General features: G+C 39.0%; 1 protein-coding gene across 8 annotated transcripts in view; it reads right to left on the bottom strand.

Moving 5' to 3' along the window:
• Mical (Molecule interacting with CasL) overlaps positions 1–15,149 on the bottom strand; it is a 688,331-nt gene that overhangs the window by 118,902 nt on the left and 554,280 nt on the right. For all 8 annotated transcript variants that reach the window (XM_067156726.2, XM_067156729.2, XM_067156731.2 and 5 more), the window contains one exon: positions 7,942–8,078. In XM_067156726.2, coding sequence (XP_067012827.2) covers positions 7,942–8,078 — 137 coding nt within the window. The remainder of the gene's footprint in view (positions 1–7,941; positions 8,079–15,149) is intronic.

Raw genomic sequence — 15,149 nt, 5'->3', positions numbered from 1 at the left:
AACATTCCTAAGCTTACTGTCAGCAGAAGTCCTTCATATGCTTTGCCCTAATGAAAGCCAATGATACTTCGCTGTAAGTTTGGCGTTTAAAAAAAGATATGTTAGTATATACAGTATATATACTGAGTGGCCAAAATTCATGGGAAGACACTGAATGTGATATTAATAACGAACTGCTCCTCCACGAGCTCTCACAATGGCAGCAATACGGCAAGGCATCGACTCTACAAAGTGTTGGAATTGTTCTGGACAGATATGAACCCACACATCCTGCACTGCTACCCACAATTGTTCTTGTGTAGTTGGTGCAGGGTTCATGGAGTGTACATCACATCAACAGCATCTCATTAAGGCTCGATTGAATAAAGATCAGGGTATCTCGAGGGCCAATCCACGATTGTAACTTCACTGGAGTGCTCCTCCAACCACCTGCGTGTCCCCACAGATCAATGATATGGTGCATTATCCTTTTGAAACATGGCATCTCCAATAGGGTGCTCTAGAGCCAGAAAAGGGTGCAGATGGTCTGAAAGAACGTCCACATAACGTGCACCTGCCAGCACTCCCTACAGCCGGACAATAGTGCCTAACTGCGACCATGAGAATGTCGCGGAGACCAGAACTGAGTCACCTCCTGCCTGGACATAACGTTGTTGAAACGCACGATCCATAGCTTTATGGGACAGGCGCCACACTCTCACGCGCCCTTCAGCTCGATATAACCGGAACCGGGATTCATTGGACTATACGACACACCGCCACTGTTCCATAGTCTATTGCCGATATTCGCGGGCCCATGCAAGTCATTGAGTTCTGTGTCGAGGTGTCAGCAAAGGGACAGGAGTTGGTCGTCAGCTGGTGAAGCCTATGCGGTGCAGTTGCCTCCTTACAATTCTGGTAAAAATGGGTTCCTGACTCCCAACATTAAACTGAGCGGTGACTCGACTAATAGTTGCCCGTCGAGCGCCCGGTATGGTTCTGCGAAGACAACGTGATGTCTGTTTGCTAAAACCTGTGGTCTTCCCGTCCAGCGGTTTACGCAGGTGGTAAAATTCTCTCCACGATATTGAAGATTCACCCTCAACACTGTTGACCTCAAAAACCCGAATACGCGTGTAATCTCCGCAATGCTATGACCCACGTGCCATGCGACGATGATCATCTCACGTTCAAAGTCGGTTAACTCGCGACACGTTGCCATCTTCACGACAATGGTGTCTGTGACAAACTGCTCAGCAAAGCCGCAGCTAGCCGCAACACTCAGGGGTCATACACGGCATATTTTCTAATAGGACACCTCTTCCCGTGACTTTTGGCCACTCAGTGTAAGTGGCTTTAATCCAGAAATTTTATATTTTAGTCATCTCCATAGAGGGCTTTTTTTTTTTTTTTTTTTTTTTTTTGCTACTTGCTTTACGTCGCACCGACACAGATATGTCTTATGGCGACGATGGGATAGGAAAGGCCTAGGAAGTGGAAGGAAGCGGTCGTGGCCTTAATTAAGGTACAGCCCCAGCATTTGCCTGGTGTGAAAATGGGAAACCACGGAAAACCATCTTCAGGGCTGCCGACAGTGGGGCTCGAACCCACGATCTCCCGATTACTGGATACTGGCTGCACTTAAGCGACTGCAGCTATCGAGCTTGGTCATAGAGGGCATGAAGAGGTGGAGAGTAAAGGCTTCCACTCTCCATAACCTCGGCACTTGGCGAGGTAGAGTGGTTATCTGTATGCCCGGCCGCCTTTGCCCTCAGGAATTAACTTGGTATTCATTTTTGGTGTAGGCTGAGTGAACCTCAGGGCCGTATGTACCTCCAGAAGTGGAAATCGAACCTGTGTCCTTCTGGGCGAACCAAGCACGTCTTTACTGCCTCGGCTCTTTTAATCCAGGAATAATAATATTTATATACGAAGTCTATATTCTTTGAGAGGACCATTGCCGACTGATCTTCAATCTATTGAGCGAGTTGGCAGCGTGGTATGAGCTGCTTAGCTGGAAACTTAGAACCTGAAGATGGTTTTTCTTGGTTTCCAATTTTCACATCAAGCTAATTTCAGGGCTGCATGTTAATTAAGGTGAAGACCACTTCCCTTTCCCATCCCATCATTACCAAGAACCTATCAGAATTAGCATGACATTAAACTAGTAGCAAAAAAAAATCTTCTGTCTTGATGTAGAAAGTGTAGAACATAAATGCATAGGCGAGATTCAAAAGTAAGAAGTTCAAAAGAAAAATCCAAATCTAGACAACAGTGTATTCCGTTAATATCTCAAGAAGGGAATATTATAGTTTCCATAAAAACATACTAGAACTGGTGTAGTTCAGTTTTGTCATCAACTTTAGGTAACCAGTTTTTGGACTTGGTATATAAGGGACAAATGCAAACTAACAGCAAAATGGCTCAAACCACATAGCCAACTTGCTTGGTTGCTGTGTAGTCTATTTAGTATTGTTGGTGAGAGGAGAGATACTTCACACCTAAACTTTAAGGCAGTTTAGTGGTGGAGGTTGAGGATGAATGATCTTCAAGTCACTTTTACAACAACAGGAAGAGTAACAAATGCCTGCCTACCTGCCTTACCATGAACTAGCAGCATTTTAGCCGTTGTAACATTTACCAACTTTTCGAACTAGGAGTTTCTGTTACCCTCTCTTCACTTGTCTCATGACAACCATTTAAAAAGAAGAGTCTTCCTTCTTGCCAAAACACACTATAGCAGCTACAAACATGCACAATGGGTGGCGTGTATCGCTGGTCTTACGCTATAAAATCTTGTTAACAGTGTTAGCCACAGTTACAAAAAACAAGCAGCAGAAATGATGTTAGCTGATGGTGGTTTTAAGAAAACACTGGATCAACTGCCCATTCTGTTAAGGAAAAAAAATTAAATTAGATTACGTATTGTTAAGGGAAAGAATAAACTATGGTGAAAACAAACATAAGAAACATGGAAAGAGTCGTAGATAAGATAATAATTACCTGAACACTCTAACAACGTTCCGCTCTCAACATTCTTCTCGAGAATTTAATGCACAGGACAGAAGATCCACTGTCTTCACAAACCACCACAAAGTTTAAACAAAAAACTACAAGTGTACGTGCGCTCAATATTCACTTCCTACGTCACTGCCACTTTAGAAAAAGATATAAAAATACACGGCAAGTAAAATAGAGATAAATCAAAACTTTAAAAAATGATGCAAGAACTGCAAGAACAGCAAAAACGGACTGGAAAAAATAAAAAAACAAAAGTAAATCACTCACAAAATTTCACAAATATTCAGAGAAGAAGGCTATTCTAATGTAACAGAGCTTTGAAACACCAGAGCAGTATTCTTTAACAAATGGAGGAACTGAGATTCACTGGCAGTTGGTTGATCACCTTGTAAAGCACAGTAGAAATTGTTTGTGTGAAGTGTAGTAACATGGGACACAAGCAGTCATAAATCCAATCCTCAAACATTCACATCTTTACCAACAAGTATAAAACATAGAACAGGAGGAAAATAGTTACTGCACTCAAAACAAACCACTTACAACAGCTCAGTGACCAGTTACAGTCTGGAAACATGTAATTTAAGCCACACACAAAATGTGTGAAAATTAAATTTCTCCTTTCGTGGCAAAAAAAAAAAAAAAAATGAATGAAATGGAAGAACTGCCAAGCGTGAAGGAATCATCAGACATGTCATACGAATGGAAGAGTAGAGAGGAGGTCAAGGAGACAATCAACAAGATGAAGACATGTACTTAAAAAAAAAAAAAAAAAAAAAAAAAAAAATGAAAACATGACATACTACTAATATCTCAAAGACAAGAAATTGATTTCCTTTGCATTTTTAACGACTAGTAACTTTATTTCAAAATGCAACATATAAAAGTAGTCATGAAGACACTGTTTACCCCACAGTTGATATCATGAATATTGATATCTTTTCCATCACATAAGTAACAATCGTTAAGCCGAAGAGAACCAAGTGTTCAGGATGGCTATAAGAAGCTCTTGTGAAAGGTCAGAATAAAAATTATGTCATATTAAAGTATGTAAACTAGTCATTGAACAGCAGGAAAGAGAGTGGATGGCAAAATACAAACTTCCAGATTTCTGTATGTCAGACGTACTATACCGACCTTGACACAAATAACAGCCACACTCCAACTTTTCAACGCCGTATTTTGAAAAACAGTTATGCAGATATTATTCGCACATATGCAGTAGTTACACATAATAAACTTCATGCTTGAGCCCGTATTGTATAAGTATTAACTCGTGAAATCCTTATGTCAAATATTCCACCTTTACAATACTGTGAATCGTCCTTATTGTTAAGACTGCGTGAAGTATAATAATGAGACATGTTTCGCCCCGCTTTTGGGACATCTTCAGTCAAATAAGAACAAGACCCATCTTAAAAATATAGTAAGGACAAAGTTCAACCATTTGATAAAAGTCTTTGCACCTTGTTGCAATGCGACGTGTTGACATCTTTTCATAAAACCTTTGGTAATATGTAAAAATAAAAAATAAAATCTTCAAAATAACCTGCAAATGGGTGTAACATAGATCACAACATCAAAACAAAACATTAAAATAATATATGCTGTGGTATTGGTGTCCTACTGTTTTCACAGTAATAAGTGGGTCTATAGATTCATCTAGAAGGTAAAGGAGTTGAAGAGATGGGAGGGCAATAAAGATGAGTGTAATAGCTGGTAGAATTGTTCAAATTACTTTGATTGTTTGACCTTCGAGAGGGTAACGGTGTGTGAATATTAAAACAATAAAACATTTAAACAATATATGCAATATTTTGATGTTGTGATCTATGTTACACCCATATGCAAAAATACAATCCCCCCACATTATTGTTGAAAAATAAAGATGGAAAAATAGCGCATAGCAATACGGAAAATGCAGAAATCATGGCGGAAGCATTTAACAAGCTCTTGAACAGTGATGAACCTGAAAAGCTCTTATTAATTGATACACATACTGCGATAAAAACAAAACCAGAAAATATAAACCCACCTACAGCAAAAGAAGTTGAAACAGAGCTTAAAGAAATGAAGAACTACAAAGTGTGTGGAGAAGACCAGGTTTTTGGAGAGATGTGGAAATATGCCGGCAGTGCAACTCAGACATACCTCCATATGATATTACAGAAGATTTGGATATCAGAAAAGTTCCCAGAACAATGGACAACAGATATAATTAATCCAATTCATAAGAAAGGTGAAAGAAGTAATCCAGACGACTATAGAGGTATTTCCATCCTGAACAGCACGTATAAGATTTTCTCTAAGATACTATATAACCGGATTAAAGAAAAACTTGATCAAGAGTTAGGTGAATACCAGGGAGGCTTCACACCTTGGAGAAGCTGCTCTGAACAAATAATAACTTTGAAGCTAGTCATGGCATATTACAGAAAACAAAACAAGCCCCTTTCAATAACATTTATAGATTTCAAGAAAGCTTACGTCTCCACCCACAAATCATCATTATTAAAAATTTTAAGACATTTCAGACTTCACCCAAAGCTAATCAAATTGATTGAACTTACTCTAACTAATACAATTTCTAAAATTAAGTTCAGAGGAGAACTCTCTGAAACATTCTTGGTAACAACTGGTTTAAGACAGGGTGACGGATTGTCGCCTCTTCTTTTTAACTGTGCACTAGAGTACGTTATGAGGGAATGGTACAAGAACAACTCAAAAAATATAAAAATTGGAACCCAGAAGGATAACATACATCTGAACTGTCTAGGATTTGCTGATGATCCAGCTCTTTTGGCCAATGATATTCAGGAAACAAAATGACAAATAAAATCTTTACAGGAAATAGCTCAAAATATTGGTTTGAAAATTTCATTTGAAAAAACAGAAATTATGCTAACTCAACTTCTGCTTGCAAACAAGATTAAGCTGGGAGACCAAGAAATAAAAATTGTAGAAAAATTTAAATATTTAGGTGAACTAATCACATATAACCTGAATGAGACACCAGCATGGCAAAATAGAATAGATAAACTGATTACAGCACAGCATGTTACCAAGAATACATATAATAAAGAATGTCTCTCAATAGCAATAAAATTGAAACACTACAAAGCAGTCACCCAGCCACAAATTACATATGCAAGTGAAACATTATTCAAAACAACAAACACAGCTGCAACAGATAGAGTACTCGAGTTAGAAGGGAGAATAGCGAGGACCTGTTTAAATAAAAATAATCAAGTAAACGGAGTCTGGAGACTAACTTCCAATGAGACAGTTTAAAAAGAAATAGAACTTGTGACTTGCACAATGAAAAAGAAATGAATATCATTCTTAGGCCATCTAATACGGTCAGCAGAAAATAGAATCAGTAGAAAAATAATAGAAAAATTATGGAAAAGTAAGCGTAAGAATAATATTGGATCACAGAATTAAAAGTAGACATGAGAGAGTTGCATATTACAATAGAAGATTTAAAATACAAAACCAATACACTCAAAATATTGAAAGATAAACACACTAGACTACAGACAAAAAACAACAAGCAGAGATAAGGAAGAGTGATTCCAGAAGCGGAAAGAAAATTACGTTCAGAAAAAATGAAACAGTATTGGGCTGACAAAAATAAGAAAAACCTGCATAAACCTGACAAAGTAATCCTATGTTGGCTAAAAACTTAAAATAAATAACACCCATGTGCAGGTTACTTTTAAGACATTTTTACATATTATCAAGGTTTTATGACAAGATGTCAACAGGTCGCGTTGCAGCAAGGATGCAAAGACTTTTTATCAAATAGTTGAACTTTGCTCTTAATATATCTTTTAAATAGGCCTTGTTCATATTTGACTGAAGGTGTCCAGAAAGCAGGACGAAACATGTCTCATTATTATAGCTTAATGTAGTGTTAACAATAAAGACGATTCACAGCATTGAAAAGGTGGAATATCTGCCATAAAGATTTCACAAGTTCGTATACAGTAGTTATAAGAGAAATGCCAAGCAAAAGAATGAGACAGTTCTGGTTTCAATGCTTGTTTGTCCAGAAATACAAGCCTGAAGAACTTACCAAGATAAAGTTTCATGGAAGCAAATCTCTTGCCATGAAGTTGGTTCTACATCAATGAAATGTAAAAAAGATATTGTACGTCAGTGACACCATGAGTATGATATGAAAATTAGCACTTCCAAGACTAGAGTGATGTCTGTAAGGAAGAGGTGGAACCATCTGTTTCAGACCGACTCGGTTGTATGTCGGGTGGACTCGGGATATCTTATTCATAAGTTGGAAGTAACAGACATAAAAGTCAAGGAAATGACTGCTCGTACAAAGAGGTTGGAACAATGGCAGGAGGGTGCGTGGAATGACGAGACAACGGTTAACTTAGGAGGAAACTAAATGAAAGAACTGGGTTTAGAAGAGGATCATGTGAAGGAATCAGCAATGAAGGGAAAGAGAAGCACGGGTGGGACGACGATGTTTGTTAGACTTGGATTTTAATGATTTAATGATGAGAGGTGTATCAGGCCACAGAGCTCATTGCCGCTAAGTAAATTCACAAAGACTTGCAGACTGAATGCTGAAGGGCATTAAAGTGTGTAATGATGTATGTATGTACATACGTTCGTAAGTATGTATATATGTGTCTTGTATTTGTATGTACATCAAAATTTTACCCAACAGAGTATGTTGTAATGAACCCACTTCAACACTTTTCAATGATTCTTCCTATTGTACGAACAATATTTTAAAATGTTCACGTAATACAAAAGAAGATTTTAATTTCTTGTGCCTATAAACATGAACTGTGTGTGAACTTTGTGAGGTGAGGTGATTGTCCAACTGCCAGGTGTTTGAGAAGCGGCAGCCTGTGGGCACTACTGAAGAGAGCACTCTTTGGGTTTGAACTTGTGTTTCTTATTGAGGGTCTTCACCTCCGTGTCCGAGCCGGTGGCCGTGTCCGAGTCTCGACGAGGTCGTGGAGGGGGCACTTCCAAACGCACCTCCTGTCGCCTCAATTCCCTTGCCTCTTCGTCTGCTTCACCTTCTGTCGCCGTTTCGCTCTCATCGTCTGAAAACAAAAGAACATGTCGCTAAGTTTTACCTACAAGCCACGTAAACATCAGCTTGGTGTAAACTGTGGGCGTGGCAGCGAGGATTATCAAGAGTATCCAGGAAACTTAACAAGGTAGTAGTGACAGTGACTACGTTCTTTAGAAACAGTGAAAACAAAGAAATTCTTCACCTCTAGTACATAAATTAGTTATTGTAGGGTGATTTAGTGTTTATTCCCTTCATCACACAAGCGACAACTCGAAGATGGGACTTGTTCCCATTCACATGAAAATGCAGATGGAGTTGTCTGAGGTAGTACAGCCATGTCCTTAGAGCAGCAACTGGTACCAGGGCATGTGCCAAGACACACTAGTCACCAACAAGACGAGGTGGTGATGGTGATTATTGTTTTAAGAGGAAGTACAACTAAGCAACCATCCTCTATATAACACTAATTGGACAGAATAAATGGAAGGGATCTGACACTTCGAAAAATGAAGATATCAGTCAAAGAAAGACAAGGTCCACAAAGGGCGTGAAAATTAAAGACTCCCCAGGCCTTGTGTGCTCTGATACCATTGGGGTCAGAAAAGAACAAGAGTTGACCGAGGAAGGTTGGATAGGATAGATAGAAGTGAGGAGGTTGGCACAAGAAAGTGGAAGAAATGCTAGGACTCAGCTCAGGGCTCTGTGTTGCCAACCCACACTCTAAAGGTCAGAGCCCCTGGCCCCTTTTAGTCGTCTCTTACAACAGGCAGGGTGTTATTATATGACCCCCACCTACACGGAGACCGACAAGAAGAGCAGGGCTCACACCTGTGGGAAAATGCTAAGAAGAAGAAGAAGAAGAAGAAGAAGAAGAAGAATGTCCATGAAAACAGCACCACAGCCTGGATTAAAACAACTCGTATGAGGCTTGCTGATATTCAATTTAATAACCATTGCAAATTATCCTAGAAACATTTAGGAATACACAAACTTTCTTGCTGTCCATTCTTAACTATATAACACCTCCAAATCTATCACATGAATGTGCTCTGATAAAGCGGTTTACAAAAGTAACTTCCTGTTCATCAAGACCATCAATAAGGACAGCCTTCCATTACAAACCACTCATATAATGCGTAACAAAGGAGTCAAACATACAGAAGGCTAGTGCCACCCCAGAGCAATTCATAACCAAGCCACCAGGTTTTGGAGAACACAGCAAGATCCGGCCTGTCCATATGAGAATATGTACACACTGTGGAAGATGTGCCAACTTACTGTACAAATGGGACTTGACACAGCATTGGTTGTGATTAGAGCCATGCAACGAGAGTCTCAGTCCCTCCACTTCTCGTACCCAGCTCGTTTGGTCAGAGAACGAGCTTGCTGCTAAAACAGAGACAGACTCGTTGCTGCTCAGTGAAAATGGACAATATTTTAACAGTGAGCAGTGCGAGTCGAGCTAAATGGGCTCGGAATACTGGACCACTCCATTGTTTGGTCACTCGGTGGCTGTACAAGAAAGATGTGCGGAGAACCAACAACAGTATACCAATGAACGAGTCACTTGAACTTGTTTCCACTCATTGTGATCAGGACAGCAAGGAGAGTTTGGTAAACTCATTTGTTCAGTGAAGTTGAGTGCCTGTTCAAGTTTCATCCTTTCAAATACTCATGAAACAGAGTGATCGAGCACGAAGCTCTGGACGAGTCTAGACTGAGCAGGACCCATTTCTTGTAAATGAATTTTACCGAGTCTACACGTCGTCATGCACAGCTCTAGCTGTGATGAAAAATTGAACAAATCTGTCAGTGAGCTTCCTTTATCAATTATTATTAACTTTATTGGCCACATTGGACCACTTGAGTCTTCCATGTACACTTTTTCTTTGAAGGTTGTACTGTTTGATTCTTCTTATCGGCCCAGTCACCTGGCTCCATGGCTAAATGGTTAGCGTGCTGGCCTATGGCCACAGGGGTCCCGGGTTCGATTCCCGGCAGGGTCGGGAATTTTAACCATAATTGGTTAATTTCGCTGATACGGGGGCTGGGTGTATGTGTCGTCTTCATCATCATTTCATCCTCATCACGAAGCGAGTTCGCCTACGGGCGTCAAATAAAAAGACCTGCATTTGGCGAGCCAAACTTGTCCTCAGACACTCCCGGCACTAAAAACCATATGCCATTTAATTTAATTTCATCTGCCCAGTACTTCTTCATTCGTTCTGATCGCAGTGTTCTTAATTCATCTGAAATTTCTACAGGACTTCTGTGCATCATTTCAGTTCAAAATTTGTGATTCTTATGAAGGGTGGTAATTTTATTCTTATTCTCTGCATCTGTAATTTCGAGTCCAACTGTTTGAAGATCCTCTTGAATTTCTTTGATCCAATGCCCTCCTGTCTTCTTTCCCAGATTTCTCAATCACTAGTTGTTGTAAAATACTGTTTTCTGGTAATCATAAAATGTGAAAGAAATAAGAGATTCTTTTCTTCTTCATTGTGCTGGTAACTGGGTCAATCTCTCGATAGACAGTTTCACTGGGAAGGATTCTCCAGACTCCTTCAACCTGGTACTTTTTATTTATGCAAGTTCTAAAAATTCTACTTTCAGTTTTGAGGAGCTGATCAGTTCTCTTTTTCATTTTTAATTTGGAACAAGGTTTTACAAGCATAAGTGGCTTCAGGCAAAGTTACAGTTTTTAGTGTTGGATCTTAGAGTCTATTGACAAGCATTTTTTGTTATAAGTTGACCAGGTTAGAAACTGTGCTGTTTTCATTTTGTTGGTTCCATTTATCCATGTTGCTTTCTCGCTTAAGTTGTGTATAATGATTTCTCCAAGGTATTTAAATTGTAGGACTATGTTAATTTTTTGATCATTTATGATGACTTTGTTTATGTCAAGGGGTTTCATTGGCATGATCTCAGGTTTCTCAAAGGATATTTTTAATCCTATTTTTAATGCAATTTTCTGGAGACTGGTGATCTCAGCATGGACTCTTTCCATGTCAAGAGATAAGAGAGCTAAATCATCTTCAAACCCTACGCAGTTTGTCTTTATTGAGGATTTTACTCCAATTATGATTTTAGGTGGATTATCTTTTTGGCAAATTTTCATGATGTAATTTACAGCCACATTAAAGAGCAGTGGAGATAATCCGTCACCTTGTCTGAGGGCTGTATTTATTGTAAAAGCATTTGACATTTCTCCCCTGAACTTTACTTTTGAAATTGTGTTGGTTAAAGTTTGTTCAATAATTTTGGTAATTTAGGATGAAGGTCTGAGGATTTTTGAAATAGTGGGTCTGTGTATACTATCATAAGCATTTTTGAAATCAATGAATGAAATAAACAGCTGTTTATTTCTGTATTTGTAATATTCCATTATTAGTTTCAGGCTGAGAATTTCGTCTGGGCAACTTCTGTATGGGCGAAATCCTCCTTGGTATTCTCCAAGTTGTGGTTCCAGAATGTTTTTTACCTATTGTAAATTATGCGGGAGAAAATTTTGTAAGTGCAGTCCAAAAGGGTTATTCCTCTGTAAATGTCTGGATTAGTTTTATTTCCTTTTTTGAATAATGGATGGATTACACCTGAGGTCCAGTGTTCTGGGATTTTCTCTGTAATCCACATTTTGACTAGATGCTGATGTAAATTTATGATTGCTGGTTTCCCTGCATTTTTCCAGATTTCTGCACCACATGCCTTATAATTTTTTAGTTCCTTATTTGCAAATTCTACCTCATTGATAGTTGGAGGATTTATTAGATATGGGGTGGTTAAAATGAGTGTGACCGTATTTACTTCCAACGTTTCCAGTGGGTCATCACAATTTAAAAGTTTGTTGAATGTCTTTGCGATGATCTCTGCAATTTCTTGTTTACTATGGGCTAACCTTCCTGATTTATCTCTCAGCATTAATATTGGGGGCTCATATTTTTTAAGGTATTTGCAAAAAGGTTTTATAATAATGCCAGGACTCAGCTGAGGGCCTCGTGGTCGCCAACCCATGCTCCAAAGTTCAGAGCCCCTGAGGCCCCTTTTAGTCGCCTCTTACGACAGGCAGGGGATACCGTGGTAGGGTCAAATTTTTTTCTATTTTTATTTGGAGGTCTTTTCTTAACCCTTGGAGTTAATTTTTTTTGATCTTAACAACATAGTGATCTGACCCTAAGTCTTCCCCCCTTAGGACTTTGACATTGTAGATTTCACGATGGTAAAATTTATTCATGCAAACGTGATCCGGTTGCCATTCACCTTTTCGGAAATCAGGATGTTTTCAAGTTTTTAATTTGTGAGGTTTCCTTTTAAAGTATGTTGATTTTGAGATAAGATTGTGGTTTCTGCATAATTCAACCAATTTTCACCATTTTGATTCGTCCTCTTATGTGCTGGCCACTTTCCAATGATATCTCGGTACCTTCTTTCTTGTCCCAGTTATGTGTTGAAATCACCAAGGAGAATTTTAATGTGTGATGGAGGTATGTTGATTAAAGTTTGATCCAGGAGATCCCAGAATTTTTGTGCTTCTTCTTTATCCTTTAGAGTGTTATTTTTCTGATTGGTCAGAGCATGTACATTGATAATTGTGTAGATTTTATTTGCAGATTTCAGAGTTAGTGTTGCAAGTCTGGGGTATTGAGATTTTAATTCCACAACTGAATCTATGATTTGAGATTTATTAGAAATCCATTACCAAACTACAGACAGTTTTTCATCACTCGTTTTCTGATTCTGTTGGCTCTTCATCACTATTCCATATCTCTTGAAGGGCCATGATTAGAATTTTATGTTTGTTCATGTTGTCAGTGACAATCTTTAATTTTCCAATTTGGAATAAATTAACATTGTGTGTCGAGAAGAAAGAGATTTGTTTATGTTTAATTCTTTGAACTTCTTGTGTAGATGCTGGCTGTTGAGTTTTCAGATGCTCCGATCCATCATAATCATCCGAATGACAGCCCACCACATCCAAATGCTGTCTTTTCTGCAATACATTATTGCAGTTGGTGGAATTCTTCAAAAGACTTTTCATTCTAAGGTGTCACCTTGAGATGAGGATAAATCCTCGAGTTACAATTCTAAATATTATTTAGAAAGGTAAAGGTATGAAATTGTGAAGAAGGCTTTCTGCCTTATTTCATCCTAGTTGTTCAGGACTGGGAGTAGGCATTTCCTCCATATCCCGCAAACATTATGGTTTTCCCGCCAATACTCAGGTAGCTGACTGCAGTGTCGAGTGGTTGGAAATAAGTTCATGGCATGTTTATGATGTTAAATAAATAAACAAAAGACTCAGAGAAGAAAGCCAACAAGAGCGAAATATATACGTAGAAAAAACAGATGGGGAGCAGCGGCTTACTGTCTAGGCAACAGAATAGAAACACACGGGTCCAAAATTATGGCTGCACCATTCGTCAGTGGAGCAATGTGGTGATCATTTTTATTCCATCAAAGGATCAGTGAATGAGGCACTTCCACAAACTTTCCATTTCTCTTCTTTACAATCTCAATTTCATTCTGTTGGCTGTACATTATTTTCCAAAGTTCGTACACCTCATCGCATTTGATTTTCAACTGCAGTTCAGGACACAAGGGCATGAAAATCCCTCTTAAAATACATAGCATCTCTACTACAGAGCTTGGAAGTGTGCCAATATGACACTAGAGGTTTTCTTGTGTACCGATACTTTGAGCCTCTTGCCGTCAATTTATTTTTGGTTCTCATAACACCCATTGGTACAGAATATTTATGAGTTCCTATCTGTACTCTTGAATTGACTAAGTGTGTCTACTAAGTCACATGAGAAGTAAGAAATCCAGTAGACCAAATTGCAAAACTTTTTTAAATCTCCAACTGCATCATTACAGTGACTAACTAACAAGGCAAGTGCAATATCAGAGACAACTCGTTCTGGACTGCAAAGAAGGTGACCATAGCTTTTCATAGGCTGAGGATTAATAACCAAAGATTCACAGACTCGTATTTCCTAAGGAGAGACGAAAGAAGAAGTAAAGGGAACTGCCTACCTGCTTTACACTCACAATACCACAGATCAAATTGCCAAGGTCCTCCCCAAGCACAAAATAAAAACCATGTTTGGCACCAGCACTAAAATTGCTCACAGTTTGGGTAAAAGCAAGGACAAATTGTCCCCACTATTACACCCTGGGGTGCACAAAATTTCCTGTACTTGTGGCAAGGTATACATTGGTCAAACATGCTGGTCCATTGGTACTCGTATCAAGGAACACCAACGAAATATCCGCGCGTCAACCAGCCAGACAAGTCAGCGATAACTTAGCACGCTCTGCAGTAGGATTATGATGTTCGAGCTCTTACCCACACTAAACACTACAGGTCTAGGATTAAACGGAAAGCTGTGGAAATATGTAATAAACCAGCAATTTGAACAGGGACACTGGCTATCAATTAAGTAATATGTGGTTGCCAGCCATTAAGGATTTACGTAGGTCCTTTCACCACTGTTATTTCATTTTGGTGGTTTTCACATTCGTACGTTCCTCATCACCAGATGGTTCATTCCAGGCTACGTGTGAAGTGTCACACTTCTGTAACATGTGTACTCTCCCAGACCGTCTCACACTCATTATCCTCTGTTTTTTTATACACTTTCTTTTTATTCTCCCATTCCTCTATCCTGGGTATCTTTCACTGCACTTCATTTTATTTTATTATTTTCTATTTATTTTTTCTGATTTATCTGATGACCTTCCTGCTACTTTCCACGCACACACAGTGTAATAAGGAACATCTTAATTTGAGCTTAGATGTTGTCATTACCTCCCACTCGGAAGGTTAGCGCGCATGGAGCCATCTGGTGACCACTTACTACAGATTACGGTAAAGCGTTCTTAAATTCTTTTTTTTATTTTATTTTTTTTTTTTTTTATTTTGCTTTACGTCGCACCGACACAGATAGGTCTTATGGCGACGATGGGACAGGGAAGGGCTAGGAGTGGGAAGGAAGCGGCCGTGGCCTTAATTAAGGTACAGCCCCAGCATTTGCCTGGTGTGAAAATGGGAAACCACGGAAAACCATCTTCAGGGCTGCCGACAGTGGGGTTCGAACCCACG

The sequence above is a fragment of the Anabrus simplex genome, chromosome 12 (genome assembly GCF_040414725.1).
Source record: "Anabrus simplex isolate iqAnaSimp1 chromosome 12, ASM4041472v1, whole genome shotgun sequence".
In the NCBI taxonomy this organism is placed as follows: domain Eukaryota; kingdom Metazoa; phylum Arthropoda; class Insecta; order Orthoptera; family Tettigoniidae; genus Anabrus; species Anabrus simplex.
Note: the sequence above shows the minus strand (reverse complement) of the source record. Positions and strands in the feature narration are given on the sequence as shown.